Below are 26,867 nucleotides of genomic sequence, written 5' to 3' on the forward strand. Positions count from 1 at the left end.
TCTTGGCAATTCAGGAAAGCACTTGTATATATGGAGACCTCGAAAAGGTATCAAGTTATATTTTGACTTTAAATTTACAATTTTATTTGGGTACAAGCGGAATTGGAATATTCAATTTTTTAGCTGGCTGAAAGCATGGCTAAGTAATCATGAAATAATTCATACAAGCTTCTGTAATACTGTTTAGTGTTGATCATCATCTCAAAAACTATGAGAATTTTAACGTTTCATAAGCTGCCTCTATCAACATATATAATTAGCAGAACATTGATCGGAAAAATTAGTCATCAGATTCATTTGTATATTGACAAGTTAGGAAAAAATTTCCTGTAATTCACTCTGGAAATGGTTTATTTATATATACCTGTATACACAACTAACTTTAGTTAGGTTATATTCCTCTACAAACCACCTAGATAATTAAGAAAAATGAGAAGCTCAAAAATCCATCGTGTACCCGCGTTAGTCAGGCATAGAACAAATCTCACTTAAGAGTTGCTTCACTCTCCAAGCAAAAAGCCAGATGTTAAAAGTGCAACAATATGAAAGGTATAAGTACATTTAGGAAAACCAACAAACTAGTGCTGATGAACATAAAACCAGTGACCTGTCTAGCATCTTTCTCACAGAGTCATGTGGATATTAGGTAAGCTGTGTCGATAGAAACGTAAATAAATTGCTTTGATAAGATCATCTTAAGAAAAAAATTATTGAAATACCTCCTAAGCCTCTGAAACAAGCTTCACTTAGGTACAGGGTTCGTGTCAAGAAGCATAGAGTTAGAGATTGTAAAAATAAAAAATAAAATAAAAACACTATGCCTTAGCGATGTACATTACTGCCCATGGACGAGGCCTCGCATATGTGCGATATGCGTCAAAAATATGCTATTAGTTGAATGGCTATCTGAGAAATTAACCCCATGAAATCGTGTCAAGAAATGTAGAATAAAAGAAAGCTATTTTTGTGCCGTTATGCTGACATTCGGCAAGTGTAGGAAAGTGAAACCCTGCTCTAAAATCTAAAGAGAATGGCACTAAGAAGCGATGGAGACTAGACAAGAATGATTTGACAGTAACCACTTCCCTCAGCAATCTAAAGTGATCCCCACGTACTAATGAATAACGACAACACTGAGATTAATCATCTGACATGCACAAAACCACTGGCCCCAGAGAAATTTACTGAAAAAGAAGAAATTTTGGTTAGCTTTCTTTGGTAACTGTTTTCATAAACTAAATTTTAGGCATGAGCAATTAATACCCTCTGTTTGGATGGTTGTTTCCCGTGGTTCATTAATGTACAGTATGGTATGGTACAGTATGGTGTTGTATTGTATTGTACTGTATCAATGAACACAATGTTTGGATAGACTGTATCGTTTGTTGTGGTTTAATAACATTTGTATTGTTTGGTTTGACTGTATGGTACTGTATAATAACTTGTAAGTTTACTAAAATACCCTTAATTCTTAATTAAAAATTAGTTTATATATATTAATAAAACTCAGGTAAATAATAAAATAGGAACTTTAAAAAATAAGTAGATAGTGAGTGGGGGTGGTGGAAGGGTAGGTGGGATGAGGGTGGGGATAGTGGTGGTGACGGGTAGTGGGGTGAGGATGGGGATAGTGGGTGGTAGGGCGGGGTGACATGAGTGGTTGTGGGATAAGGGTGGGGGTGCGTGGTAGAGTGGGGGTGGGGTGGGGTGGATGGTGGTGGGTGGAGTATAAAGGGAAAATGAAATATGTAACCACAGAAAAACCATCAAATTCGTGGTTACAAAAATTGAAACTTTTCATGGTTATAAAACCATGGGATGAACCATGGATTTACAACACCATATCACATAATTTTAAGAACAATGGAAACAAATATAGTTTCATACAAAACCATACATTAATGAACCATGAGAAACCACCATCCAAACAGGGGGTAAGAGAAAATCCTCACTGTCTTCGTCAAATTTTAAAAAATAAATTCTACAAAAGTACGTTCATATACTCCCTTGTTTCAATTTATGTGAACATCTTTTCTTATTAGTTAGTGTAAAAACATGATTCTTTCTATATTAAAAATTAATTAACCTTTATGCAATGATTTATAGTCACACAAAATATATGTCACTCATTTAACACCACAAGTTTAGTGTTCTCTTCTTTCTTAAATTCTGTATCCGGTCAAATGGGTTCACATAAATTAAAACGGAGGGAGTATATTTCATGAACCATACATGATATTAAAAGATTAACATGTAAATAAATAAATATTACTCCTACTAGAAATATATATAAACATCGTGTGCAAAACACTTGATAATGCATTTACTAACTTAGTATAAACGCCAAATTATAGGTCAGAGTTAGATGAATGAACCTTCCATCCAAGTTATTTCGTTATTCAGCGCCAGTTTGGTTAAACAAACAGGAGAATGACATATATATATATATAAGAATATGGTATATTTACAAAATATGACGATACTTCTCAGTTTACAAAATATAACAATAGATTTCTTATAAAACATATACGAAAATTTTCGCTCAAGGCTTGGAAAATTTGCTCAAATATTTGTGTATGAAATATGTATATCTCGGTCAAGGTTTAAAAATTTCGCTCAAAATTTTGTGTATGAAAAATCTATGAAAAATGTATATATCGCTTGGGCTTAGAATTTCGCTCACAATGAAAATTGCATAAAATTAGTGTGAAATGTGTATATCTCACTCAAGGCTTAGAATTTCATACAAACTCAACATACAATTATCATACAACTTTGATACAATTTTGAATCTCACTTCGAAATTTGAAAAGAAACCAAATTTCATCAGATCCACTAATTTTCCTACTTTTTTTTTCTTCGATTTGAACCCGCATGGTGCGATAATATCAACCATATAGTGCTACATAACTAACACTACTTGAAATCTTAACCAAACAGCGATGTTAGGGATCTCTCATGGTTGACTTTGACTTCAATTTCTCTCTTTCTGCACCACTTCTCCATCCACATAACCACCGTGAAACAGGTCCCAAAAACACCCATGGAACCTATATCCATTTCGCTTGAATCAGTAAGTCCACATAGGTACGCCTATCTCAGTAAATGAAATGGATATCAACACAATAGATTTGAAGCAGAGCTTGAATAGAACAGGGAGAAAGGGTGGGCAGCTGGGAAAATGGGAAGGGAATGGTGGGCGGCCGGGAAAATAGGAAGGGAAAGGTGGGCTTTTAATTTTTTCAAATCTGGTATGATTTGTAATTAAGTTGTTATGTTTTATAAATAAGAAAAAATATCCTTATATTTTGTAATATAATGTTTTAAGTGGTATTATTAGGTCATTTTCCCTAAAGAAAATGATTTTCTTTCGTCGAGGGAAGTATGTGATGGGCGGCCCATTTCCAGCTCTCGAGTTCTAAAGCCCAAATGTTTGAATGAGCAATGAGAGTGAAAATAGCTCCCATTAGGCATTTTTTGGAAAATGGTTTTAAGCAAGGTGTGTTATGAAAGTATCAAATTCCATGATGATATCTTGGAATTTCACCTATCAAATTTAAAGCTCCATGATAGTAGTTCTTTACCCATTACATGGGCTGAAAAGTGGCTATTTGCGAATTATACCAATTTCCAATGGAGATCATAGTGTCTGGTGTTAATTGTGGCTCAGACTGTCAATTTATAAGAATGCCAAGTTTACCAGTCCAAAGAAGAAAACAAATATCAAACCCGCATCAGCATGTAGCATTTAAATTATACTTGTTCAGTGATGAACAAACTTGCAGTTACTGAATTGGACTGCAGATAGAATGAAGCTAAGATATCCGCTTACTTATTCTCAGAACCTACACTTGTAGGAACTGAGACCAAAATTCACACTATTAGCAGCAGTGAATATTATCTGGAGGAAGAAAGCATGTGCCCAGATATTATACAAACTGCAGGGTGTGACGTGATAAAATACAAAGTACAACACTGAAATCTTCTACTCTCTTCTGATAAATAGGTTTCACTACATAAACCTCTAGCTATTCTCATTGTATAGCTCGTTCTTCAATAATAATCCACGGCACCCAACAATTGGCACATACAGCCTTCCAGATCGGCATATAGAACTAACAGCTCCACTACCTGGGTCATCATGTCTTCAGTGGAGCCTTCTTTACACGGTCAGATATACGATCAGGAGCATTAGTATGCGACTTGAACCGGCCTCTACCTCCACCATCTTCCTTCTCCTGCATAACATAAGATGTTTTTGAGTATCATAGGCATCAACTTTCCTACTTTATGACATTGGCACCAAGATACACCTATATAAGCAGCTCAACGCTAGCTGTCCTAATTTCCCTATCCTGGGAGCTTTGGTTGATAAGACCACTGATACTTTTATAACAACAACATGCCCAGTGTAGTCCCACAAGTGGCGTCTGGGAAAGCAAGATGTAGGCAGACCTTACCCCTACCTTTGTGGGGTAGAGAGGTTGTTTCCGATAGACCCTCGGCTCAAAAGAAGTAATCAAAGCAGTGTTGAAAGGAAAATAACGACAACAAAAAGCAAGATAAGCAAAGCCAATGAAACAAGACCACTGATTTTATTTTATTTTATTTTATTTTTTTGAGAAGGAAGACCAGTGATGCTTTTGTGACACAAAATCTTATGTAATTAGGTTAGGAAGAAGCTAAATGCATGTTATGCTAAGCTGACAGAATGCTTTGAGGCCAAAACTGAATTTACAAGGAACAAAATTACTGTATTAGATAACATGTTGCCTCAAGAAATGCCAAATCATCAAATGATCCTGAAGCTTAAAGATCTGTGAATATGATGGCCGGAAGAAAAAACTCGATATGCCAGAGCTGATAACACTGTTGATGGAGAGCAAATGTGAAAAGCACAAGTAGATATCATTTACCTTTTTCTTAACAATCTGAACCACGTCTTCATCCTCAAGCATTTGCGCAAGCCCGCAATGCTGGGGGTAGTGCCTTGCACTAGTGCCCCAGACCAACACATACTTCACATCCTTTACAAGACTCCGATGTATGTGATTACAGAAATCTTCTACTGTACAGCCACCTCTATCCTAAAAATCACAAACAACAAAAAAAATGCATCAAAATTTTGAGAAAAGAAATGAGCATGAGCAGGAGATTATTTTTTCAATCTTCATCAAAAATTTGAGAAAAGAAATGAGCAGGAGCAGGAGATTATTTTTTCAATCTTCATCAAAAATTTGAGAAAAGAAATGAGCATGAGCAGGAGATTATTTTTTCTTTCTTTTGGGTTCATCCACATAACATACAGCAGAAAGGACCACAGGATCTGTGAAGTCAGGTTGCTGTCCTTGAGGCTTTGTATAAACTCTGACAAGACCCATCTCTTCCCACATTTTTGCAAGTAGTCGGTCCAGATTCAGCTGTATCAGGAAAATAAGCGCAATATTAATTATAGATAAGGTAGAGATTCTGAAGAGCATGTCAGTAAGTAGAGATCACTTTCCCATATTCCAAAATCAGAAGTGGTGTTCCCTTATTCCAAAGTCATGTCCAAATTCGGCTAAGGAAAACAAAACAAAGTAAATCTTTTTTTCTGTTCCATCATCAAAATTAAGAACCAACTCGAAAGTATCTTGGGACCCAGGGAAAATAAGTGTGTTCTTATTATTTGCTAAGGATAAACTACAGGTAAGAGAGATGTCTCCTTGTCAAACCAAGACTTGGAAAGACTTCATATACAATATATCGTGAGCTGCAATTAACTTCCCAATAGGACACGCATATTTGATCTTGGTCCAACTAAATATGTTTGCAAATGTCAAAAACCAATGAATTATAATAATGGTAGTAGCACCTTGCCACAAAATTAGATAGAGCAATGAGTTTTCTGGGTCACTAAAATGTGTTATAGCTCATAGCATAGAGTAGTCAAATGAATCTCACAAATTTTGAAATACCTTCATGTTGCAGCTGATGACAACGGAGTTCGGCTGTCGGGCTAACCTGTCCACATCATCAATACCAACAACATCTATCTTGTTGTAGACATATACGCACTTCATGTATTTACGATTGCCCTCAATAACATCAATTAGGTCATCTACTGTAGCATCTTCACGAAATAACAGCTAAAAAGGTGAACAAAGACTATAAGGTAGGGAAATTCTAACTGAAGTTTTGTCAATGATAATATCACCACGTTATTCTACAATACCTCAGCATTGTGAATCTTGTATTCATGCAGAATTTGATAGCATAGCTTCTCATCCACATGTGTCAGTTTCGTAGTGCTGTTGAAAGAAATTCCGCCGGTCTTTTTCTTCTTGAAGTATATCTGCAACCATTGGACAATTTAAGCTAAGCCCTGAGATTCAATCTTGTCGATTGGAAGATACATAACCAATGAGGCAATGACCGCATGGGTTTTCAAGTAACACTTTAAAGACCACGAAATGGTCTTTTCTAGACAGAAATATTGTGAGAAAAGGACATTTTCTAGCCAACTACTGAAGGACAGGAAGGAGTGTAGATCTATAAAAGCATACTCTGCCATAAGTCGTCCAATAAAAATGGGGCAGGCTAGTTGTGTGAATAATCAATTAATTATTGAGAAAATCTTCCAGAAACATCTGAAACTCTTTCAAAACAAAAAACAGATAGAGAAAAGGAGACAAAGGAATATATATGTTATCAGAAACTAAGACACAGGGTTGCTCAGATGGTAAGCACCCTCCACCTCCAACCCGAAGTTCGAGTCACCAAGGGAGCAAAAAGGAGGGAGCTCCTGGGGGAGGGGGAAAAAAAAAAGACACAGAGCCACAATATGAATAACACAGCATAATGGATCACCTGAGGAGGTCGCTTGTTTAATCGCAGGCCCACAGCTTCCAGCTCCTTTGTCAATATTTGTCGATGGCCTTCACTCTGATGTTGTATATTTAATTAAGAGTCGAGAGAATCAAGGAAAAAAAAAATCACCTAATAGAAGGTCTGAACAGAGAGATAAACTTAATTCTAAACTTGGTTTAACTGTCACATATTATGAGACGTTGATATTTCGAGATTGACACCGGAAATGAGAATAGAACCTAAATGTACTCTTCTTTTATCATGTTCCATGCCTTGTGGTTTTGGTACGATGCGTGCCTTCTTTTTCTGTTTCTTCTCTGTACAAGTGAGATCAGAGACAGAAACGTGCTAAGTTTTTTTTTTTTTTTTTTGGGTCATGTACTATTATTTTTGTTTGTGATTTTTGTTATGTATTAGGATGTGTGTTTATTTTTTTAATAGATGAGAACAAATATAAAGAGGGGTCATCCCCCGATGTTCACCAGCTGAGAGACGGACTTGCTTCATTTCTTTTAATTATTTGGTTCTTTTCAATGACACTTTCACCTATCAACAGACAATTCTTGCCGTGCCAACTCAACCCAAGCTCGACTCTGCTACAAGGATTGAGGTGGGCTCAGCGCAGCTAAATTTAGTACAGTCGGAGCTTGGGCAGAGCTGAGGTGCAATTGTAGCCATGGGAATATGACCACAAAGAGGATAACACAAACCCCAATAGACCCAATTATCAGACGAATTATCATCACTTACTTTCGAAGCATCGAGAACCATTAATACAATGTCGGCTGACTTGGAAACAGCAATGACCTGTTAAAAATGACTATTGTTCAGAGGTTGTCATCACAATCAAGAGCTCCAGCAACTATGCAACATACATTATTTGTCAAATTGCCAAAGCAGTCATCAATATACCTGTCTACCACGCCCCTTGCCTTCTGATGCACCTTCAATGATTCCCGGAAGATCAAGCAATTGAATTTTAGTATCATTGTAATGGATAATACCAGGGATGCAAGTAAGTGTTGTGAACTCATATGATGCAGCTTCAGAATGAGTTCCTGTCAACATTGTAAGGAGTGTAGACTTTCCCACACTATCAAAAAGAAAACCAAAGAAGGTTAATAGCCTATTTGGCCAAGCTTTTGAAATGTCAAAAGTGCTTATTTTTCAAAAAAAAAAAAATGAAAGAACACTTATTTTAGATGATGATAATGAAGATGTTTGACCAAGCTTTTAGTGAAGAGATAAGTGCTCTTTTTTATTAGCTTTTAAGCAGGAGTTGAAAAAAGAAGCTTCTCCCAAAAATAAGTGCTTGCTTTTTTTAGGACAAAAATTCATATTTATCAAACTTTTCAGTAGTAACATTCTAGTTTTTAGAAGTATCCATCAAATTTTCATGTTGCTAAATTATCTAAGTTATACTAACATTAAGCGAGAGAAATGGTTAAAGTGAGAATATTTGAAAACATAATACCTGTGTTGTTGAAAGTAGGATTCGATTCTAAGAAAATAGATGGCTGTTTTGTTTTATCTTTTCCAGCCAATTATAGTATTCAATGCACATTTTGCTCTATTTTGTTTGAAATCATTATTATAAGAGTACTAGTAATATTGTTTAGTCAGCCACTAATGTTTGCATTAGGGTAGGCTGTCTACATCACAGCCCTTGGGGTGCGTTCCTTCCGCGGACCCTGCTAACGCGGGATGCTTTGCGCATGGGGCTGCCCTTTTTTAGTAATATTTTTTACTATGAACCTTTTTGTAACTTTTAAGTACTTTTTGGTTTAAATTTGCTTCTCTACTTATTCAGTAGGCATATTCCATTAAGAAGTTAAACTCAAGCGTTCTTAAACTAAATTAAAAATTAGAAATCATAATAGGCAAGCTTATTTATCTATTTAGATCATAGTATTTATCTTTTAAATGATGCCCATATCTTATTAAACGTAAGACTAATTTATTACCAATAAGTGTTTAATCGATCTTTCTGAGCTAATTTGCTAATTGATAAATAGGGTACAACTTATATGCATATTCTTTTTCGTAATTTAACACTTAATATTGGCCAAACACAAACTACTAGCAAAAACACGTCTCAAATGATTTAACCAAATACAAACTTCTACTCTCTTAAAGCACTTATTAAGAAAGCACTTTTGATAAGAAGTACTTCTCCAAATAAGTTGATTTTGGCAGCTTGGCCAAACAGGCTCTAAGACATCATGGAGCAGGTAGCTAAGGCAAGTGCAAACTAAAATTGCGTGCCTCATTACCAAATAGAATCAGTTAATATGTCCTAGCCTCCTAGGTTAAAACTACGCCTAGTTATCCTCGCCTAAAAATATCCACAAAGGGAGCATTTGCATCATAGTTAAATGATGAGGATCGACCTTCTGCTCTCATTACCAAACTGGCCGCACTTAAAATGTCGCTAAAAGACACCAAGATGCCAATTAAGTTACTATTTATATGTTCTCCCATGCCAAATCTCATGTCAAAGAGCATCAGCATCTTAAGTTACTAAAGTTAGATATATCAACACAAAGGATGGAGATCGAAAACTATAAAAGTGATCAAAAGCAATTAATCATTTAAGTACATAATCTATCCAGAACTATAAGCATATCAAATGCTTTGGAAATTGTCCTGCCTGATGAGAATAAAACTTTTATGACTGGTCAAAAAACACGAAAAGGGGAAATGACAAACCTTGGAAATCCTATTAGTGCAACACGTCCATGGCCAAACTTCGTAACTTCAAAACCTTCTCCAGCACCGCTAGAACCCTGTTTCACCCGCATAATCAGTAAGTTATTACTCAGTCTATTAGAAGAAAAAAAAACACCACGAGAAAAGGTGGTCACCAGTGAAATTTTTTTAATTACAGCACAACTAATTTTTGTGGATATGGCAATATAGCAGTAGCACACAATTATATCATGGAAGCTCCATGAAACTAAGATAACAGGAAATTGACCCCTCCAAATTAACAGTTGAAATATCAAAATGACATACTTTGGGGGGCTCCAACAATTGTGTCCTTAACTTTGCTATCTTAGCCTTCAGCTGACCCAAATGATATTCTGCATCGCACAGTTGAAATTGATTATTAAGCTTCTGAAGAAACTTTTTGGGGAAAGGTTCAATAAACAGAGAGGTGTTCACAAAAGATCCTCAATCACAGAGGAAATAAGAGCATAAGAATGAATCTCCAAGGGACTCCAAGGAATGTACCAAATAATTTTCTTTTGAGTATAATGTAATGTCGGTGTAAAAAACATTTACACCATCAGGTCACTTAGAAGGCAACTGCAGGAGATTGTCAATAATCAATTTATAACCTTAAAAAACTAGAAAGCAGTGTGGATAATTTTTTGGATTTTTGTTAGCTCCCTAACTCTAGCACGGTAGGGTCTTAGGGGATATCATTTTGGATCTTTTGACTGGTTTACAGGTTTTTGCTCAGCTTAGCTTCATGTTAATTCTTGTCTGAAGCAGCTTTATGTTTAGTTGTAACCTCTGCATCTTCTTGATGCCATTCTAATACATTTTAATTACTTCACCAAAAAAAAAAAAAAAAAAAAGAAGCAGTCCTCTTTTTTGAGAACGGTAACAGTTTCATATGTCTATAGGAAACAGCCTCCCTATCACCACAAGGTAGGGGTAAGGTCTGCGTACACTCTACCCTCCCCTGACCCCACTTGGTGGGATTATACTGGGTATGTTGTTGTTGTTTTTGGTAACAGTTTCCCTATATCAAAGCACAAAGGATGTGCAGAAAACCATATATCCAAGAGAGAGAGAAGAAGAAAAAAAAAAAAAAACTTCTCCTATAAGGATTCTAAAAGTTCCTCTTTACACCAAAAATAAAATAACAAAAGGGCATTCATCTTGATCTTCTGGATTGGACTACCTATACCCTCAAAACATCTCAGTTTTCTTTCACTCCGGATAGTCCACCAAATGCATGTTGGTATCATCTCCCATCTGCTTTACTGCCTGGGTAAACTACCACCGCTTCAACAACTCCAAAGAACTTTTTGGCATTGCCCATGAGAGACCCCTCATACACAAAAAAATGTCCCAGATTTGTGAGGTAACCACACAATGTCAAAATAGGTGACAGTTTGTCTCAGCCTTCCTGCCACATAGATGCCATCTAGAAGAAAGCAATCTCCAATTATAGATAAATATATACTAATAGTGTAAGAGGATCTTTTTTTTCCCTAGTATATAAGCTATGCTCTTCTTTTTAATGTATAAGACAAAAAAGGGAAAAAATAGTTGAACCACAAACAAATATAATCCTGTGCTAAATGACAAAGGGTACTCTTATTTTGACAACATTCCTGCTTTGACATCTCGTTTCTGAATTTCGAATATCCTCACTGACGGTGATGCCTAATGGGGGCTTAGGAACAGTAATACCAGTTATTGTCTGATTTATAGCTTAAATTCAAAGTGTAACTAGCATTCAGAGTCAGTAGTATAAGGCACAAATCATCAGTAGGCATAAAGGCTTTAGTGATGTGACTATGGAAGTTACCAGTTGCTTTATTTTTCTGGGTACGAGCCATCTCAGCTTCAATTTCTTTGATTCTCTCTACGATCCCCATGGTTCTTTAGTTTATCTGCACAAAACATATAGAAGAGAAAATATCAGGTTCAGTCCAACAAACAGTCCCATGACAACAGAGATGCTCAAGAAAGTACACGCAACCAAACAACTATTCTTTCAAAAAAAAGAAAAAAAAATTCTGTTAACAGACCGATAAGCAAACGAGGAAGGCGTAGCCACAGAGACCAAGTTAGACATCAAATGTTTGATAATGACCTGGATGTCGTCCGTTTCACATGTATAAGGTAATTAGAAAATGGAACTAATGCAGAGGAAAATGTTATCAGAAATGGTTCCCTGTGCTATAATGAGCTAAATCTAGAGCTAAAATCATAATCCGGAAAAGTTTAAAAAATCCCAAGGACACGGGTTGGGATTTAAATGAGACTCGTGATGTTTTAAATTCCATCTCCTATTTCAAACCACCAAATAAAAAATGATAGAAACAAAGAAGTGAGCATAAAAGTGGATAAACATATCATACAAATGGATAAACGAAATCATACAATAGGCAACAGTAATATCAAATTGTGACGCTACTCTAGACTCAGGAGCGGAGCCATGTAGTAGTTACAAGTTTGGCAGAACTTAATAACTTTGGCTCAAACTCTGTATTTGTGTTAAAAAAATACATTCAATATGTACAAATAATTTATTCAAAGAGAATTGTGGTCCATAACCCATAGACTAAAAATCTTGGCTCCGCCTTTGACTCTAGTAGATATACGTTGGAAAAATAGGGTAGTAAAAGCAGAAATTAACCAATATGCAACAACCCAATGAGGTGTGCAATTAATATTCCTGATACTCAAATCATTAAAGTTACTAGAGATGTTGACTATCAAATAATCTAGAGTTAGTGGTCAAAAACACACCTAAACTATCACTTTTTCGTGAGTTTCATACCTCAATATCGATTCTTCCTTCTACCTACCTAAACTATCACTCCCTTTGTATTAAATTACACCTTGATGCAGAGTTGGCCAACTATCCATTGTTCCCTATACCTACCTCATCTACCTAAATTCCATCTTCTCATTCGCACCACCAAATAGAAAATGTTCGAAACCTAGGGGTGAACATAAAGTGGGTAAACATATCATACAAATGCATAAAAGAAATCAAAAAATAGGCAACAGTTGACTAAGGGCGGATAGTGTGGTAGGTACGGGTTCAGCAAAACCTAGTAATGTTGGTTCAAACTCTGTATTTGTGTTCAAAAAATACATTTAATATATATAAATAATTTATTCAAACCCCAGTAAACAAAGAGAATTGTACTCCAGAATCCATAGACTAAAAATCCTGGCTCCTCCTCTGACTCTAGTAGATATACATTGGAAAAACGGGGGCAACTAAAAACAAAAATTAGCCAATATGCAACAAACAAAATGAGGTGTGCCATTAAGTGCCCCTTTGGCCATGGATAGTTTTCACTTTTTCCCGGAATATTATTCCAAAAAAGCTGTTTTTACAAAATCACTCACAGAAATTCAAAAACAACTCCAATTTGTATTCTATGTCCAAACACAAGTCTCAATTTCCAAATACTTGAAAACAATTAGTACTACATTTTTCACAATTTTTATGTCCAAACACACACTAATACTCAGTAAATCTATGAAGTTACTGACTATCAAATAATCTAACATGGTAACATTAGCGATATATACCGATTGGATTTGATATATTTTGTTTTCAATAGATTTACTTAGCTATAACAGCTCAATTCGACTTTATACGTTACTCAATGCGAAATATTTGAAAAAGAAAAACAAACGAAATGGAATTGAAAGAGATTTATGAACTTAAACAGCACTTGAAAGTTATTTCTAACCTCGGAACGACAACAGTGGAGGAGGAGGGTTCAGAATGAATAATACCCCAAACTTAGAGCCCTCATTTTCAATTTTAACTTTATACGCATGAGTTTTGACAAAATGGTCCTTAATGTATTAGTGTTGGTTCCACTTGGCCCTTAGTGTATTTTAAAAGTTACTAGAGGGTGTATGTCCGTGCGCAACACTTTGAATTATAATGTATTTATATATATGTAATTGCGTACAATTGTAAAAATTTATGTATTGAATAGTGTTATTATAAATGTTGCGTCTGTACGCAGCGCCAGCGATATTATAAGTAACAATAAATCCTGAAAAAGAGAATATCTAGGGGTTTACTAATGCATCAGTGATGCATAATTCGATACACGATATCCTAAAAGATGAAAGTGAATAAATATGAAGGTAAGCATCTAATGAGAAATGATAGTTAGATAAACATAATATTACAAGCCAAACTCACCAACCAAGGTTCTTCAGATAAACTTTTTTAGCGGATTTAAGATATCTTTCAAAGAAATGAGAAGTTCAAGCAAATCTTTGATCAATTTATGTTCTTCCCAAAACCAATGTAAAAACCGTTCACTTTGACAATATTTAGGGATGATTTAAAATATCCAACAGTAAGAAGATTATTGTAAGTAATGAAGTAAGATAGTATAAGACAACTAAAATAAGTTTGCACTGTTTATGCATATATACATTTGTCTATTACATTGATGATTGCACTGTCATATATACATCATTTATACTACATATTTACAGAAAAAGTATTTTCTTAGTAGTAATCCTGCATGTTGTAGTTGTGCAACGCCATGGTTGACAAAATACCTGTAGAAATTTGTTGTTAAAATTAATGCACGTTTTCAAGTGATGGATATAGAGAGTGTAGTAGTAGTGCAATTCAGCTAGTTGTGTCATGTACCTTTTTAAAGCAGGGGGGTCACATATGGTTGTAATGTAGCTTTTCAAAAAGGCAGTCTTGCGGCAAAAAGATAGTGGCTTGACAGTGCATTGGCAAAAAGATGTGCTCCAAAAACTTGTTGGCAAAACCTGATAACAAAATGATGCTAGCTTTGGTTAGGAATGTAGATGTTGAAAGTATACAAATTACCCATGTACCCAGAGTAACCTAAAACTTCAAAAACTGAAACATCATTTCTCTCAAAAAAACTACCAATTACAGTTAACTCGCTAAAGATCCTATGAGAAATTTAATACGCCAGCTACACCTTCAAATATAGAAAAGGGTAAAGAAAAAACATAGAAAAGAGAAGTGCTAGAATCCATAGAGATTTAGCTAGAAACCGTCAAAGTTAACAATGGCAGCAAACATTTCTATGAATATGAAGATTCAACTTTTAGAAAATGTTATAAGTGAAAAAAACTCACTGGTGTGATTCTTAAAGTATATAAATTCACATGCAGCCAATTTACTGGAAGAATTTAACTCTTCTATTTTTTTGAATATGAAAGACTATTTTTGTTTTGTAGATAATATACTTTTTACCTGTGCAAGTGTAAAGGTGTATAAATTCACCCATACAGCCAACCACTAAACTTTTTAGTTATATTTCTTTTCAAACCAAAAGTAGACTTAATTGTTTAAGTAGAGAAGAGGTGTAAGCTGAGGACATCCGGAGATACACATCTAACAAACATTTTAAAACAATAAAAGCACCTTTATCTCCATTTGTGTCAGATAGTAATAAAGGACGTGCATTCCAGCAGCTAAAACTAAATAGAAGTAACAATAGCCACTCTACTCTACCCACAGAAACCAGTGTAAATAATACACGAGTAACATTTGATTCCTGCACTCTAGACAAATAAGGCCAATTTGTTTCACATTATTCTTGACCGTATCTGAATCAATTGGGATAATCATATGTAAATGATGACAATCTTTTTGTTTTTTTATAAACTTATTGCCTCATCTTATATCCCCTTTATGGTTTATTCCTTCTACTTTTGCAATTACTGCCAGAAACTTCTTCCCTAGACCATTTAAAGTGCTGTTGGATAGTAATAAATTCAATTTGTACTTCACTAATCTCAAACAGTTAAGACTAAGCTTTACTAATCTCACTGGCCAAATACCTGAATTTCTTAGCCAACTCAAGAATTTAACTTTACTTGAGTTAAATTATAACCAGTTTACTGGAACAATCCCATCATCATTTTCTCAACTACCTAATTTATTAGCAATTCACTTAGACCGTAACAAACTCACTGGACAAATCCCAGAATCATTTGGGAAGTTCAAAGGTGGACAAATCCCTGACCCTAAGCTCACTATTCCTATACCTCACAGCTAGATCAGTACATCTGTAACTTGTCTTTCTGAGACATTTACTCGTGATACCATAAACATCCCTTAAACTTTAAAGTGACCATCTTGTCCATGCACCTTTGGAGAAAAAACAATCAAGAGAACCAGAATGCAAAACATGGTAGTTTGAACCTTAATTGAGTAAAAAATAATTAGAAGAAGAAAACAAATATATACCCATCAAACTTTCCAATGTTAACAAACTGATACAACATAACTCAAATTAACACAGAGATTTAGAAAGAACAAAAAAAATGAAGATGAAGAGAAGTGGAAGAAATTTGGGCAAATATTAAGAGAAAGGATGTTGAAATTGTAAAAGCTAGTTGCAGAGGAACAATTGATAGATCAACATTAGACAAAAGTGGTTACTATAGCAGCAGTAATTTCCGGAAATAGCATGACAATTGCCATATAGACCAATAGCTTAATCTAACAATAGTGTAAGAACATCTCTTTACGTCTATTCAGAACTTATATCAGTGTGTTTTTCATAAAAATGTATGGAATCCAAAAATGGCAAATGTATGGTACACTGCCCTTATACTAAAACCTTCTGAGCCAACACTAATTACTCAGATAAACCATATGCCAACTACAACAACACAAAGTATCGCTCCTTATCCACAGGTTTTCTATCTTGCACATATGTTCCAGATGTACCATAGAGATCCATCAACACATCAAATTGTAGTTTTAAAATTAGAGTGTTGTTTTTAGCGAATGAAAAGCATCTGTTATGTATTTCTGTTGGCCATTGCCAACTTTTTTTTATCAAGTTTCTATTAGTATAGCAGAAAATAAACAACCAAATAATGGTAACTTTAATAATGGTAATAAGTAAGGAGAAGATTCAGTTGTGTGTGAAATTGTAAGACTTACATTTCCAGTAGCTTTCACTCCCTTTTGAGAGGAGTCTTGGTTTCTGTTTTCTGTTTAGTGCTGGAAGGTTTGTCTTTGGGCAGGTTCTGCTGATTCGTTTGGTCGAAGCTAATCTCCATAGCCTTGCGCTTGCTTGTTTCAGCAGTGCTGGTCATTGGTGCAGTTGGTGATGGTTGGTTTGTAGGTTTTTTTTCCTCATAATTCATGATAGCTAGCCTATCTTGATTTTTGGAAAATAATCTTTTCATTTGGATTCTGAAAGTCTTTCGTCCCAATTGTTTATGTGCATTGTCAAGAAGTAGCGCTTTTCTCTACAACGAGAAAAAGTTAGTTTGTCATAAGTTTATAAATTCGATGATATAAAATACCTGTGCATGGCAGATGTCATAAATCTCTTGTACAGTGAGGTTCAACATCTTCGTTGCTGATTGATCCGAGATGGAGGCTACTGTGCTACCAGTGTGATCCATGACCATAACTTCAAATTGGATTCTATCATAAAGTAAAAAAATATAATTTCAAGTTTAATAAGTGGCACCACGGGCCCAAAATATGTTAATCATTTTATTTTTATGCACTAATAAGACTTCTCGAACATGTGTAAACATCATTTGAACAATCATATTCCAAGCCTAAACGTGGTAATCTTTACAACTTTAGATACATAAACTTAAAAATATTTCGAGGAAATAATAAATGAAGTTCGGGAAATGTTCATAGAGTAGTATAGTCTTTAAAATTTCATATATATAAATGGTAATTATATGTCTTTATTGTATGATATAATCTATGGTATAAGATCCTCCTCCTATTTTTATTTTTACGCGAACAAATTAGTTTCATAGTAGTTTCAGCAGTTGAGTTGAGTAATGTAAGTGTAAACGTCTTTTAGTATTTCTTTAAAGGTTGAATATTTGTCGATGCTATGTTTATCAGTAATACCTGAGAATAAGTTGGGTGGATCTTTCGCACTGAATGCAGTAGATTGGCCTTGGTGTAGTAGTTCTTAAAAATGGCAATTTACAATCTGAGCACGCTGATACGCTCAAATTACACCTATTAATGGCGTAAAGCGGACGTTGTCAAATATAGTAACCCAACAAGGTTGGGGTCGAATCCCACAGGGAATATGGAGAGAAAAGAGTATAATCGTATGCGATACCGGTCTTTAAATGCTTTAATCCTATTCCGGATAGTTTGAATTGATTGTTGAATAATGTAATTTAATACTTTGACTTAAAATGTAATTAATGTGAGAGAGAGAGACTAAGGTTGTGTTCCCCAATTTGATTAGATATTATGCTTCAGGTTTCAAAGTGATATACTTCTAATGGTTGTTCTATGAATATGCACTTGGTCTCTTAAAGACTTCTTAATGTTTCCCAACAGTTAAGCAGTATTTCCTCTTTATGATTCTTCCGAAAATAAAAGAGTTACAATCGAAGAGCGACCAATGATGCCAATTTAGACTTATTCTTATTCCTAAGTTAGTCTATTAAATGAGGGTTAACGCCTCGAGTCATTGTTATTCAATCTTACCAATATTGACTCTCTTTCCCAAGAAAAGTCAATATAATGGCTTCGGCTAATGCTTGCAATCATTACCCAACGTTACAACTCAAAGATAGAATAAATAACAACAACCATTATGCATATATCAATAATAGAAACTCATTCACATAATACCCATCATGGGATTCACAACCTTAGAATTGAAATTAGTTACTCATAATGTTTCTTGACAGAAAAAGCTTAAAGATTAACATAATACACTTACAATACTAATACAAGATGGAATGAGAGTGAAGTTGTTGCCTTAAATGCTCCAACCACTTCAAGATTAAAAACCTAGGGTTTATGCCTCTAAAATAAAATCTGAATTCTGAATTAAAACCCTACATTATGTATTTATAGAGCCAAAAATCGCGCCAAGTTTCTGGACAAAAATGCCCTTACGCCGCATTGTTACGGACCGTAACTCAGGTTACGGTCCGTCTTTCATTTCGTCATTTGACCACTTTGACGTTACGGCCACCATGCGACGGACCGTACCCTGTGTTACGGTCCGTCCTTCTGAAGCGTAAGTGGTGACAATTACTTGGCAACTCTCTGGAATTTTGGATGATGTTACGGTGAAGGGTTACGGATCGTAACATGAGTTACGGACCGTAACACTAAACCGTAACACTGAAGGTTTTATTGAAACTCTCTGGAAATTTAGCTCATGTTACGGTGACATGTTACGGACCGTAACATGAGTTACGGACCGTAACACTCCACCGTAACACTGATGGTTTCAATGAAAACTTTCTGGAAATTCAGGCCCTGTTACGGTTCAAAGGTACGGACCGTAACATGAGTTATAGACCCTGTTACGGTCCGTAACATGAGTTACGGAGCGTCGCTTAGCTCCAATTTGTCCGTTTTTTCAGCATTACTTCTCATTTCCGATCCTTAGTTAATCAACCCTATAAAACACAAAAATAACATAAGAAACAATGTAAAAACACTTAAAATCAAGCAACATGTCTAGTTACAAAGGCATAAAATGTGCTAAAATTCACGGCACATCACACGCCATGGAGCAGAAATGTTGGTCTTCATTTATCAGTGAAAGTTGACCGTCAATATAGAATATTTGTCCCTGTAAATTAACAAATTGATTTAGCTTTTGTTGAGTGAAAAAATAGTGGCAAAGAACTTCACTATTGTTTTATACAAATTGATTTAGCTATGTAAGAAACTTTTAAATTCTCATGCAAACGATCAAGAATTGTCATCCTAGTATGCTGACACATAAAAATATAAGTTTTGACCCAGTTTATTATAACCAAAATGAAGACAGATCATTTTCAAAAGCTCAATTGTGCCCCTTTTTTTTCTGTTTAATGAAGGCAATTTAAAAGCTTACAACATAGTTATTCCAGTGAGCCAACAGATGAAGATTAATAGGGTTTTCTTTTCAATTCTAAAATATATTATTTCCTTTCTCTAAAAAACAAATATGCAATAAATAATCTCTGAATAAGAACTCATCAGAACAAATGTTTCAAATGGAAATAATAAACAACTTAGTAATTTTTATACTGATACTATTAATCTTAAAAGTTTTGCGCCCCGTGTTAAAGTTTTAAACAGAATGTACCTGTGGCTGCATTTGGATATCGGATATGAATATTGATTCTTCTTCAAAGGGAACAAAAAGAAGAGTGCCTTCTGGGGACATGCTTCTAGCTGTGTACTCAATGAGTTGTCGTTGAATTGTTTTGGCCCTGCAAAAAAGGTAGTTTCAAAAATGTTGTTACGTCTGAGTTGAATCCTGTAAAATTAAGACACTCATGCATATTTTTGAAGAGTCTAAATAAGTTATCGGAAACAACTGTTATAAAAATTGTATTGTCATTACCATGCAGCTAATGTGGTAGCTTGTGGATATGTGGGATGTAAGAGTATTGTTGTGTTGTATCTGCTCCATATCCCTGCATGGATATGGATATTTATTTTTGGTTAATTGTTAAGTGTTTAGGGGGGAAAAAACCATAATTCTTCATGTATTTTACCTGATGATGATTTTACCACTCTTCTAGCCAGGAAGACGGGATAGTGTTTCACTTTCTCTGAAAGTTCATTTCCATAATGTTCGACAGAGTCCTCCCAAAGTGTTAGCTTTTTAGGCCTTTTTCTGTGGATGATACAAAGCAGATGTTTAACCATTTGAATTGATGTAAACTTCATCAAAAGAAATTGACTATGGTAAAGAGAAAGTTCTATTCATGATCAACTAATCCTTTTTTTATTTATATAGTAAAATATACACATTTGAAGTAGATCGAAAATACATTTTAAAATCTACAGCGACTCATTAATGACTTGCTCGAAACAATTATGTGAACCGTAATTCGGTCAGTCTCAATTATCTATTTCAAAGTTCTGAAATCTGATTTCAATTTTATTGTGTGGAACAGATGTTTTTGCAAATAATTGCTACCATCAGAATATAAAATGATGTAAAAACAAGTGAATATTGAAATTAGTTAGTTGGGCAATAGTCAAGATAGTATAGACTTACTGAGTATCCATAATGATGAATTCCTGAAATTTCTTCCCATTTGATGCGTTACTTGCAAGTCCAGCATTAATAAGTAGTCCAAGGACATATTTAGATTAAAAAACAATAAATGAATAAGTAAAAAATAGAGTGTGAATTTGCAAATGAGATATTGAAGGTTTTTTAGTTACCAAATTCAAAATCTTTCATTTGATGCTCAATAGCCTCAAAAGGGGTGATAGCCAATCGTGTTGGCGGTGGTAGTGGATTATCTGGAGGAATGACTTTTTCAATTGGTTCAACAATAGTATTTCTGTCAATTGTCCAAATGTATTTGTTGAATGGATTAGCATATGCAGGATTCGGTTCTTTTACTTGTGCAACTGACAGCAGGTATGTTTGGAATGGTTTGAAATACTTGTCAAACTGCATTATATCAACATTCCAAATGATGGCTTGAATTTGATTTTCCTGTAATCAAATAGCACATAAGATTGTGATTAAATTGTGGAAACATGTATAGTTTGTAGAGTGTAAAAGCGGTAAAGGCACCTCTTCGTCTTGCAAAAGCATCAGTTGGTATTTTCCACTTTTGTCTTTCTTGTCTCTGGGAGGATATTTATCTACTACTTGAATTTTGCATATCCATTCCTCAGTTTTTGGAGTGATTGACTTGATAGTAGATTTAACTGCCATCTCAATCTATTTTGCAATTACGTAACAAACAGATGTCAATACAATATATGTTATATTAAAAAATGATAGCAATGACAATGTTCTATACACTACCAAAAGGTAAATAACAACTATTGTGTTGTATCAAATGATAGGCTCAATCCACAGAAAAAGCCTTTTCAATCACTTCATCATAGACTACATTATAAGTAGAGTGATCGTCGTTGTCCTCAGCTGTAGACGGTCTAATTAATACTTTGACACAGTTAGAATTTTTGGCTCGTGATAAAGCGACATATAATTGACCATGGGAAAATGGTGGCTCACGTAGGTAAATACCAACAAAATCTAACGTTTGACCTTGTGCTTTATTTATAGTCATGGCGTAACATAATCGTATTGGAAATTGTGTTCTTTTAAACTGAAGAGGTAATTTTTCATCTTGCGATGTTAGGAGAGGGATTCATGGAATGAATACATGTTTGTTTTTAAAATCACCACTTGATATTGTTGCACTGATGATATGACTTTTGAAATCGTTACATATTAATCTAGTTCCATTACATAGACCATCACAAGGATTTAGATTACGTAATAACATAATTGGACAATTTTTTTGTAATGTCAACTTGTACGGAGGTAAACTTACAGGATTTAAACTGTGCATGAAATCTTCATATTCGCTTTGATCTTTTGGATCAATTGTTTCATCAATAGCCAAATAAATTTTTGGAGGGGTTGGGTATTGTGTTATTAACATATTGTTAATTTCATCAACAAAGTCATTTTTTGTTGTTAAAATAGCGCGAGAAGTAATAAATGAAGCATCTGAATGATGTACATGTAAGTTGGGATAAGTAACTCTAAATAAAAGTTGCAATGATTCTTGTTCGGAAGTAAATGGAATAATTAAAGAATGAGGAATTGTAATTTTTCCTTGAGTATTTTTCTTTTCGCTTCCATTACCAATTCGCATTAGGTATTCGCAGAAAGCAGGATCTGTTTTTGCACGCATATTTTCTGTTAATTGCAATTTTTCAAGTTGATTCCAAATATCATAGCACAATAAACTCTCACGAATAAAATCTTCTTTTTTCCCACTACGTACAACGGGAAGGGTCTGTCTAAAATCACCGCTAAAAACAACTACTTTTCCACCAAATAGTATATTTGTCTCCATTAAATCTTTTAAAAGTAAATCTAAAGCCTCAACCATTTTCTTTTTTGCCATTGAGATTTCATCCCATACAATTAACTTAGCGTCTCGAATCAAAGAAGCTAATGAACTTTGTTTGCTTATATTACAATTAAAATTTTCTTCAATGTCAATAGGTATTTTAAAGCGTGAGTGAGCAGTTCGACCACCAGGAAGGAGTGAAGCTGCAACACCTGAGCTTGCTGTAGCTAAAGCTATGAACCCGTTATGTCTAACAATAGCTAATAAAGCACAATATAAGAAGCTTTTGCCTGTTCCACCGGGGCCATCAATAAAGAAAGCACCCGATTTGTTTGAAAATATTCTTTCAAGTATGACATGGTAAGCTCCTTTTTGCTCATTATTTAATTTTTTTTCTAATAATAAATCTTGTTCACTAACTTTAATACTTCTTTCGAAATGAACATCTTTAGCTTCTTTTTCTATCTCAGGGGGTTTTATCATTTCTGGTATAAGTTGGAATTCGTTGATATCATGACCCATTGAATGTAAAATATCATTAATATGATTTAATACTCTAAAACGTATATCTCGTGTGCCTAAGTTGGTATATTTATAAAAATCCTCAGACAATGGTTTCTCAAATTTTTCCCACAATTCTCTTGGATTAGTAGGATTGCAATAAATTAATAATGTAGCAAATAAATGCCTCAGACTGTATGGCATTCGATAGCTTATAGCTTCAGACATACATCCTTTCAAATTGTTATCGCAAAGTAAGAATCCTCTTTTTTCAGCTGATTCTCGAAATGTATTGTATAATATTCTATTTACAGTTCACAAATCTTCATAAGATTTTGGTCCTCTAACATTCATTAGTAGAAGTCTAAGATAATATCTTTCTCCTTCTGTTGGATGACATGTTACAACACGACCAATAACTTTTCTTTGCTTGCGACGGGACCATGTTTTATCTGTTGACCACACAAAGTATTCTGGAAATTCTAGATATAGTAAATTAAGGTTTTAAGCATCTTCATCTTCAGCATTCATCAAGAAGAATTCTGTCAACATTGTTTTTCCGATCGTAGGATTATTTAGAATTTTAGTAATGTTATCAGTACTTTTGAAGGAAACAAATTGTTGTCCTTCTAAATGTACTCGAAGGTGATATACACTTGGAATCATTTCACTGATATGAAAAGCAAATATATGTCACACCCCATTTTAACCGGGTTGATTTAGGGAGTATGACGTATTGGTGATTCCTGTTTATTTGTTTCAAGGAGTCGCCACCTAATTAATTTAATGGTGAATTAGGACACCTAAATATTAACTAAGGTAAAGTTAAAACTAAACCTCCGTTAATGGTCTGCTAACCAGTGTGATTCTAGGTAAGGGCTCTATATTATCCTAAAGGGAAGGTGTTAGGCATCCTTTAGAATCCGTTAACTACGGTTATCCGGCCAAACTTAGGTTAATTAATTATATTGAAATATAATGTTTAAATTTTAAAATGATTCACAAATGTTTCTAAAATTTTAAAAGGAAAATAATATTAGTGAAAATAAGATTTACAAAAAATTTAATATGAAAGAAAACTTGAAATTCCATTTTTTAAATAGGACTTATAAATACCGCTAAGACTTTAAATGAAAATACTAATGATATTATTTGAAATAATACTTGTAGAAAATATAATAATGTGCGTAAGAGAAGATTCTAAAAATTAAATGAAACTTGAAATTATCGACGAAGCCTTAAATAAAAAAATAATATTTAATAAAATTTATAGGAAATGTGATAATTTGCATGAAATAAAACTTATAAGCATTGTTAAGATAAAATGTCATTTAAAGAAGATTTACAAATGTGGCTAAACTTTAAAATAAAACGCTATTTAATATAAGATTTTATAAAATATGATAATTTGCCCATAAATAATAGCTGTTAAGAAGAGATTTGGCAGTTTTGCACTTTGAATAAATCGTATTATTTGATTATAACAATGTAGAAAAATCTAAGCTTATAAATAAGATTCAAAAGGAAGTGAGTTTTCTTTATCATTTTTTCTATAAAATATGGGTGATTGATTCAAACTTGAAAGGGTTATTTATAAAATATGCTTGAATTTATATTTGTGTATTAGTGGTGTTTTGAAATTAAGATAACAAGAGATAAAATATGATTTCTTTAACTAAAAAAAAAATATTAATTTATACTATCAATTATTTTAGAAGTAAATATTATAGATTCTATAAATAACTTTAATGTGAAAAGAAGAAAATGAAGCTTATGAGATTAATTATTAGTCTTCTTTAAACTAACTACCCATTACTAAACTAAATCTATTAACTCATTAAGGTTTATATAAACTAAATAAAAAACAAACAATTAGTATACAAATTAAATGCACAAAATAAATAAAGGAGAGATAATTAAAAATGGGCTCAACCCATATTTTAAGAAAGGCTGCTGTTAAATGGATCTGACCCATTTGGGCCACTGCTGCAAACACTATATGGGCCTTGGCCCAGCAATTTTTATTTTTCTGCTGCGGAATAAGGACTGATCGGGGACGGCTCGAGATGATTATGTTGGACTTTTAGCCCAACACCGAATGCGGGGAGAAACGAGTCCCTCGGATTCGTATGTGAGGTTCATGCAAAAGATAAAAGGAAAAAAGGATTAGTGTATAATCAATAAATAAAGTTATTTATAATGTAAATTTCAAAACAAGCAAATCAGCGACTTGTGTATATATTATGTATATTCGACTATGCACCACGTACACATAATCGCACAGGTTTCAGCTCACTTTTTTGGAATATTTTAAATGACTACACTAAATGTCTGCAATCTTCTACTGGACTTCCATTCCATTACCTGGCTTTCAAATGTTAAACAAACTATAATCTTAAGGAAAGTGGACGGCAATGACACAGGCTGAACATGATCAAATGCATGTATAATGACCATGGTTGGGGAAGGGCAATATCTTATCGTTCTCTGTTTCTTTCTAAATTAATATAGGCCTATCCATTGTTTGGTTATGCTTTAATGCCTTAAAGAAACTTCCCCAAACCTCAACAGACAAAAAAAAAATAAAAAAAAATACACTTCCGACAGACAAGAGAAAAATACAAGACTCAAAACTTAGTTAAAAGAAAATCACCAACTTCCCAAGTTGAGCAAACAAGTTAGACAACCTTGAGTGTAATTTTACACAAATTATGATACTGAGCAGACAGACCCAATGACTAAACATAGCTTCTTGCCAACTACTACATTAGGCAAATAAATTAACTAGCCAAACATAACTCATTCACACCAGCTACAATATTAAGCAGAACAAACTACCCAACTAAATATATATCAAAACAACCATGACTGCATAGAAACCCAAAAAAAAAAAAAAAAAACCAAATAAATAAGGAGATGTATCAGATCTGCTCCACTTTATTAAACTTAAGGAAGGATATATATACTCAGGTATATATTGGACAACAAAGACTTGTTCGAAACATGGAAGATAATTTAGGTTAAGAACACATTAAGCCATAATAAGCATTCAACTCCTAAATTTAATCAAACCAATCATAGCATTACATCTACCATAATAATAGACCAATAGAACCAATATTCAGACAGATGATAATCAAAACTAGACTAACACATATTGGCAGTCAGATTCAAGACTTAACATATCGGGACTCTACGTTAGATTATTCAACTAACACAAGATACATGCTTAACATGGACAGATTACATGATGCTCTCGGATGCGTTTAAACTAATAGGATTACTATAAGTATAATGCAAACTAAATATCAATCAAGAAACTTCAAACATGGCTCCAAACTGGACCAGAACACAATGAAGGCAGACAAAACCTCCTAGATGAGATTAAGGACCTAAACTTTCTTCCCTTTAAAGTAGGAGGTGAAATAAGAATGCCAAGCATAAACATATGACCAGACAGAATGAGAATCAATCTTTAAAGTAGGAAATCTGGATACTTGTTTCTTATCAAAGAAGACCTGTTAAAATATGCACAACATCACATTAGATTTATTTAACTAGTCAGCTTCAATTCTAAATGATTCTCTGAATCTGCCATAGTTCAGAATCCAAAAGAGAGTAGCACAGTTATTGGAAGCAACATACTTAAGTTGGAAACGATACTAAAATAAATTCTTTAAAAAAAAAGAAAGGAAGAGAGCAGGTTATTTATTGAGACAGAACCAGATGGGGGATCAAACTAATAACATGCACTCAATCCTATAATTTGAGTTAAAACAAGCCAAACCAGGTCTTGAATTTATACATTAACACAGCCTTGTTCATGATTTTTTTTTTTTGGTAAATGAAACAAAGTGCATAAATGCCTTACTCTCACAAACCAAGCAGAAAATTAAATGTCTCTACCCAAATTCTAATATATGCTATTGAAACTAAACGAAACT

General features: G+C 34.1%; 2 protein-coding genes across 4 annotated transcripts; both read right to left on the reverse strand.

Annotated features, from left to right (window-relative positions):
- Positions 1 to 3,721: 3,721 nt before the first annotated feature.
- On the reverse strand, positions 3,722 to 13,409 carry LOC132634758 (developmentally-regulated G-protein 2). 3 transcript variants are annotated; one of them, XM_060350806.1, is made up of 12 exons: positions 13,305 to 13,409; positions 11,396 to 11,480; positions 9,865 to 9,932; positions 9,559 to 9,635; positions 7,762 to 7,942; positions 7,600 to 7,656; positions 6,850 to 6,924; positions 6,215 to 6,334; positions 5,958 to 6,128; positions 5,307 to 5,420; positions 4,917 to 5,087; positions 3,722 to 4,238 (listed from the first exon to the last, which is right to left on the reverse strand). In XM_060350806.1, exons 2-12 carry the CDS (start codon positions 11,463 to 11,465, stop codon positions 4,140 to 4,142), a joined length of 1,203 nt encoding a protein of 400 aa, XP_060206789.1. In that variant the 5' UTR covers positions 11,466 to 11,480; positions 13,305 to 13,409; the 3' UTR covers positions 3,722 to 4,139. The 3 variants fall into 3 exon arrangements, with proteins under 3 accessions (XP_060206789.1, XP_060206790.1, XP_060206791.1); XM_060350807.1 differs by lacking the exon at positions 13,305 to 13,409 and adding an exon at positions 13,141 to 13,283; XM_060350808.1 differs by lacking the exon at positions 13,305 to 13,409 and adding an exon at positions 11,619 to 11,642.
- A 485-nt stretch (positions 13,410 to 13,894) lies between these two features.
- Positions 13,895 to 21,587, reverse strand: LOC132637054 (uncharacterized). Its single transcript, XM_060354202.1, has 10 exons — positions 21,123 to 21,587; positions 20,592 to 21,041; positions 20,083 to 20,204; positions 19,929 to 20,001; positions 19,668 to 19,794; positions 19,087 to 19,166; positions 17,465 to 17,578; positions 16,891 to 17,014; positions 14,234 to 14,361; positions 13,895 to 14,139 (listed from the first exon to the last, which is right to left on the reverse strand). Exons 2-10 carry the CDS (start codon positions 20,600 to 20,602, stop codon positions 14,055 to 14,057), a joined length of 864 nt encoding a protein of 287 aa, XP_060210185.1. The 5' UTR covers positions 20,603 to 21,041; positions 21,123 to 21,587; the 3' UTR covers positions 13,895 to 14,054.
- Positions 21,588 to 26,867: the final 5,280 nt, after the last annotated feature.

The sequence above is a fragment of the Lycium barbarum genome, chromosome 4, assembly GCF_019175385.1.
Source record: "Lycium barbarum isolate Lr01 chromosome 4, ASM1917538v2, whole genome shotgun sequence".
Classification (NCBI taxonomy): domain Eukaryota; kingdom Viridiplantae; phylum Streptophyta; class Magnoliopsida; order Solanales; family Solanaceae; genus Lycium; species Lycium barbarum.